Here is a 6,000-nt window from a genome sequence, read left to right as displayed (position 1 = left end):
GTGGCTTTGAGCCCCCCCAGCCGCCGCTGCAGGAGCTCCACCTGGGTTAGTTTTCAGGCGGGGAGCTGGGATTGGCTGGCCTCCGTGCGTGGGCTTCGTCAGCTGGGAGCTTCCAGTTGCCAGATAATCAGTTCCTCCTGCCGGAGCCAGACCGGGGAACCCTCTGTCTGTCTGTCTCCCTCCCACTCCCTGCTTGGAGAGTCCTCGGCGCTGCAGAGCCAGGGCTCGGGCAGGTGCGCTGCCTGGCGTGACGTGGGCACCTGCTGGGCCTGACTGTTCCTGCCCACTGGCATCGGAGTGACACGGCACTCAGTCCCCACGGCCCCTGCAGCATGGGGACGGTCAGCGAGCTTTGTGCCTCGAGTTTCCAAGCCTTCCTGTGCCCCTCTGCGATCACCCAGGCAGGTATGCGCTTTCCCTTCCCCCTCTCCCTGTGCAGGCAGCTGGGGGAGCAGGCAGGATCCCCGGCTCCCAGGAAGCCCTTATGCTGCCCGCTGCTCTGCGCCCTTGTGGCTCTCGCTGACAGTCGTGCAGGGAGAGTTCACGTTCCCTTCGCTGCCTGTGTGCTGCCGGCTCCTGACCTTTCCCTGGGAGCTCCGGGCAGTACTGCTGTGGCGCCGAGCCGTCCCTGCCGGGCGGCATGGGGTCACCAGGGGGCTGGCATAGCGCCGCCCCTCTACATGGGTGCTGTGTGTGGTGCCCAGGACAGTGACTGGCTTGTGAGGCGGGTGCCAGGAGTCTGTGACTGCTGCAGCCCCTCAGAGGGTCTGGACAGGCCCAGGGTTCCTCCCGAGCAGTGCTCAGCATGTGTGCGCAGTGTGCTGTCCTCGGGGGTCTCACCTCAGGATGGATCTGGCTGCTTCCCAGCCCCTGTGGGGGGTGCGGCTGCTCTGCTGCCAGGCGCGGGCGTGATCACGAGTGTTGGGGGAGCTGCTGGGTGAAGTGTCCTTGGCTAAACCACAGAAACCAAATGCAGTGCTGAGACTGCCTGTTTCCATTGCTCTTTCGCACGACGCCTCCGGGGTAGCACGCACAGGGAGTGCAGGCAACTCTCGGTCCCAGTTGCTGAAGTCTCCGGATTCTGGTCTTGTCGTGGAGCGAGGGGGTGGGGAAGGGTTGTGTCACCCTAGGGACCCGTAGGGCATTTGGCAGTGTCTGGCAGCAGCCGTGTGGATGAGGGGTGGGGGACCGGGCTGTAAGAGGTGGCACTGTGTGCAGAGCTCCCATCTACTGGGTGCATTTGATACCAAGCAGCTTTCAGGTCTCTAGGCTGGCATTGAAGTACCAGGCGTACAGGAAATAGGCATGTCAGGGTCCTGCTCCCTGCAGAGTGGTGGGGTGCACCTCAGCCTGGCTCTGACCTGCTTCCAGCTGGGCCTGTATGGAACATCTTGGGGTCAGCTCTGCGCTGTGTGTCAGGGACATGGTGCCTGCGATGGGCCTCGCATCCCAGGACCTGCCTGCAGACTGGGCCCCATGCTGGCATCTCGTGGCCGTCATTCCCCTCTGCCGGTTCCCTCGGGCATAGCTGTACCTAGGGAGAGTCCCTGGGCCCGTCAGGGGCACCGACCTGAGAGTGGCATGAGTTTGAGGAGCCATCCCTGGGCTCTCCCTTCAGGGACCAGCTGCTGGGGAGGGCTGTGAAGGGCGGGACGGCTCTCTGACCCCCTCGGAATGGCTGTCCCCCCGTGTGCCTGCAGTGCTCCAGGTCAGGAAGAAAAAGTCAAGGGCCCACTGGGCATCAGGCTGCGATTCCACGAGGGGGCAGAGAGGGCTCCCTGGGCAGCACTGGCTGCTCCGGTGCCCACCCTCCTGGGAACGTTACTGACACAGAGGTGTCTGCGGAGGCTGATTTGCCGTTCGGCTGGCCTGAAAGGGGCGTTCTGGCTGCTTGTCGCTAGCTGGGAGCAATGGGTCGGCCCCACATCCCCTCGGCCCCCTGCTTCCACCTCTCTCCTGTGCCAGAAGCAGACAGGTGGAGGCTGCCTGCTCAGCCGCCAGTGGCTTGCAGTTTGCAGAGGACAGGGTGAGAGGTTGTCAGACAGGAGCAGGGAGGCAGGTACATGCTGTGCACCAGCTGGTGGGGGAGCATGGCTGACAGGTGGGACCCACAGCTCCCTGCTATCCCATCCCTTGGTTCCCCCCCACCCTGACCCACAGCCCCCTGCTATCCCACCCCTGGGCTCTCCGCAGCTCTGCCGGTACCCCTCAATCATCACCAAAGTTCACCTGTGTTGCCAGGCAGGTGTGTGCTGTGCCTGGCCATGACCGGCTCGATTCCCTTCCCTTCAGGCAGGTGGGTGCGGGGTCTCCAGGGAGTCGGCTGGTGCTTTAAGCCCGGGCATTTGAGGAAGCTCCTGTGACTCTGTTTCCCCCATCGGTCACTGCCAGGCTCCAGGTGAGGGCTGCTGCCTGGGGAGGCCTGGCTGGGGTTTAGTGCAGGCTTTGGCCAGACCCAGCCCTGGAAGTGGTGGGTCAGAGGGGACCCAGGGCAGGGATCCCACGGCTGCACTGCCATTCCTGCCCTTGTGCTGTTTGGGGAGATACAGCTCATGTGACAGCCCCTCTGCTCTGGGCCTGCTGCTCGGCCCCGGCAGGCGAAAGGGGGTTCTCGCTTGGAAGGAACTGGGGAGCCTGCAGCCAGAGCGCTGAGTGAGCCAGTGTCCATGGTAACGGGTCTTCTGCTCAGCCGGGAGGCTGCGGGCAAAGAGCTGCTGCTTCTCCTTATTGGCCTGGGCAGGGGCTCGGGCTGTTGTGCAGCGGCTGTGGGTGAAGAGGAGTGAGGGTGACTGGGGCCTGGCTGCCCATGGCCGGGGGTTACTCTGTGTGAGGAGCCTGGGCCAGCCTGGCTGCAGGAGGGACCCAGGCAGTGTCTGGCTGCCTGTCCCTGGTGCTGCCCCCATCCGCAGGGGGCCTCTGGCTGCACCCTGTGGGAATAGCTCGCTCTGATGTAACCCTGGGACGTGCGCACCGCGCAGTGAAAACAGGATGTGGTGGCCCTGTGCCCGCAGTGCTGAGGCAGCAGGCAGGGGTGGGAGGCGGGGCAGGAAGTTCCCCTGCAATGGCTGGGAGGCCTGAGTGCTCCTGAGCCGGCATCGGGGAACAGCCAGTGGGGAGTGGGACTGCTGTGTGCTGGTGCCTGGCCTTGGTGCAGAGCAGCAGCTAAATCCTCCCTTTGCCATGTGTGGTCCTGGCCACCGAGCTCCGCACCCCTCCGCACCCTCCTTGCCCCATGGCACACCGAGACAGGGGCAGGCAGGACTCCCCAGGTGTCTGGGAACTGGGAAGGCCCTGGAAGATCACAGAATATCAGGGTTGGAAGGGACCTCAGGAGGTCATCTAGTCCAACCCCCTGCTCAAAGCAGGGCCAATCCCCAACTAAATCATCCCAGCCAGGGTTTTGTCAAGCCTGACCTTAAAAACCTCTAAGGAAGGAGATTCCACCACCTCCCTAGGGAACCCATTCCAGTGCTTCACCACCCTCCTAGTGAAAAAGTTTTTCCTAATATCCAACCTAAACCTCCCCCACTGCGACTTGAGACCATTACTCCTTGTTCTGTCATCTGCTACCACTGAGAACAGTCTAGACCCATCCTCTTTGGAACCCCCTTTCAGGTAGTTGAAAGCAGCTATCAAATCCCCCCTCATTCTTCTCTTCTGCAGACTGAACAATCCCAGTTCCCTCAGCCTCTCTTCATAAGTCATGTGTTCCAGCCCCCTAATCATTTTTGTTGCCCTCCGCTGGACTCTTTCCAATTTTTCCACATCCTTCTTGTAGTGTGGGGCCCAAAACTGGACACAGTACTCCAGATGAGGCCTCACTAATGCCGAATAGAGGGGAATGATCACCTCCCTCGATCTGCTGGCAATGCCCCTACTTATACAGCCCAAAATATCGTTAGCCTTCTTGGCAACAAGAGCACACTGCTGACTCAAATCCAACTTCTCGTCCACTGTAACCCCTAGGTCCTTTTCTGCAGAACTGCTGCCTAGCCACTCGGTCCCTAGTCTGTAGCGATGCATGGGATTCTTCCGTCCTAAGTGCAGGACTCTGCACTTGTCCTTGTTGAACCTCATCAGGTTTCTTTTGGCCCAGTCCTCTCATTTGTCTAGGTCCCTCTGTATCCTATCCCTACCCTCCAGCATATCTACCAGGGAAAGGAGGGGCCAAGCCCTGCTGCACTCGGTCCCATCAGCCGCTCGAAGGGTGTCACAGGTTGAGTTCTGCTGTCCCAACAAATGGCTCCCACAAACCCTGTTGGCCCTGGCCAATCCTGGCACTGCTTTTCCAGTCCTGCGTTACCAAACAGCAGGGCAGTGCTGTGCCCCCTGCGGAGGCCTGGGACAGTGTGCGCCTGGGCTTGGTGTGGGGGTGGGGTTCTGAACCTGGCTTTGGGGCGGGCAGTGTCACAATCAATAGGAATGGTTTTGCTTTTAGTCTTAAGCCAGTTGCCTTCAAGTGGGACCCCGGCTCGCCGGGTGTGCTCCTGGTGCAGCCTGTGCTTGGCCGGGGTCCTGCCCTGTGAGCTGGGTTGGCCTTCTGTAGTATGAGTGCGGAGTGCCAAGCCGCCCCAAGCCCCACAGTGTCCATGGGATGGTGGTGAGCTCCCCCCGGGCCGTGCGCTGGCCCTGGGCAGGGACTCGCGGCATAGGTGGGTTTTGCTGGTGGCTGGTGCGCTGGAGAGCCCAGCCCTGCGATGGGTTTGTCCCTGAACCCAGCAGCAGCCCTGGTTGCCATGAGACATGCCGAGGCCGGTGCTCAGCAGGGTTCGGGAAAGCGGGGTCATAGCTGACAATCAATAATATGTAAAATAACCAGGCCGGTGGGACAGGACAAACCCTCCTGCTTCATGATGTGGGCCAGCTTCCAAGGCAGCGTGGGAAGAACCATCCCTGGAGCAGGTCACCCCGTGCCTGCCTGCCGCAGGGCTAGACGGGCCCTGGGCTGAACCAGGCTGGCAGCGCCGATGTTCTTGTGTAGCCAGCAGAGGGCAGCACAGGCCAAGGTGGGGCCCTGTGACTGGCATGTCTCTCCCACGGGGGGCAGGATCTGGCCTCTCGCCCTGAGGCCCTGGCACAAGCGGCTGTCTGTCCCTGGCGAGAGAGGCCATGGTCCTAGCTCGGCAGGGGACTGTGCGGGAGCAGGAGCCAGCAATGCTACCTAGGGGTGTAGCCAGTTAATTGCCTTACTAGCCCTGGGCCATGTCCAGCAGGTCCTGCAGGCATCGGCCTGGGCCTGGTCTGTTAATGAGCTGTGGGAGGGGATGAAAGCCAGCAATGCTAATGGGGGGGTCTGCCAGCAGCCCGGGAGCAGCAGGACGACAGGAGGGGATGTAGGGAGACGGGCTGGCAGGCGAGGTGTTGGAACACCCACTGGACAGAGTGCAGTGCCTGGGGCCAGCAAGCGAGACCTGGCCCTGAAGAAGATACAGCTGCGTGTGCAGAGGCCTGATGTCCCAGAGCAGGGAGAAGTCAGTCCCCTCTGCGGCCTCAACTCGCCGGGGTGCTGCACTCCCCTGTGAGCCCCTCCTCACTGGAGAGATGCAGGGAGAGGGGCTCTGGGAGGGCCTGGCGAGTGCCCGGAGCAGCAGCAGTGACCTGCCAGGGCTGTGGCTAGCAGCTGAACTGGGAGAGGGAACCCCAAGGCAGTGGGCAGGGTGGGGAAGCCCATGGGGGAGGGGATCTGTGCCAAGGTTGGCCTCAAGCCAGGTCTCTGGCTCCTGTGGCAGGGGAAAGCAGGGCCTCTAGGGCTGGCAGGCCTGGGGCTTGGCTGCTGTTCTCCACAGTGCTTTGCATCTGAGGGTCTGAGCTGGGGGTATTCTCAGGAGCCGTCTGAGGGGACACGGCTGTTGGACACTTTGAAATCTCTCACGTCCCAGCAGTGTCCTTGGCACCCCCAGCCCCTAGGTCAAAAACTGTCCCCCTACCCACCCCCCAGGCCTGCTGGGCCCCCCCAGGGAGGTTTGGATTTCCCATCCTCCAGAGACGCAGTCTGAAGCC

At 62.1% G+C, this 6,000-nt stretch overlaps 1 protein-coding gene across 2 annotated transcripts in view; it reads left to right on the top strand.

Annotated features, from left to right (window-relative positions):
- The first annotated feature begins 256 nt into the window (after nucleotides 1-256).
- The window catches only part of CYTH1 (cytohesin 1), a 29,860-nt gene continuing 24,116 nt past the window's right edge, over nucleotides 257-6,000 (top strand). Inside the window, exon 1 of one of the 2 annotated variants that reach the window (XM_026654471.1) lies at nucleotides 257-405. In XM_026654471.1, coding sequence (XP_026510256.1) covers nucleotides 333-405 — 73 coding nt within the window. In that variant the 5' untranslated portion in view covers nucleotides 257-332. The remainder of the gene's footprint in view (nucleotides 406-6,000) is intronic. The other variant, XM_024205926.3, reaches the window with a different exon arrangement.

The sequence above is a fragment of the Terrapene carolina genome, unplaced genomic scaffold, assembly GCF_002925995.2.
Source record: "Terrapene carolina triunguis isolate 2854851 unplaced genomic scaffold, T_m_triunguis-2.0 Scaffold192, whole genome shotgun sequence".
Taxonomy (NCBI): Eukaryota; Metazoa; Chordata; order Testudines; family Emydidae; genus Terrapene; species Terrapene triunguis.
This window is presented reverse-complemented; position numbering and strand designations above follow the sequence as displayed.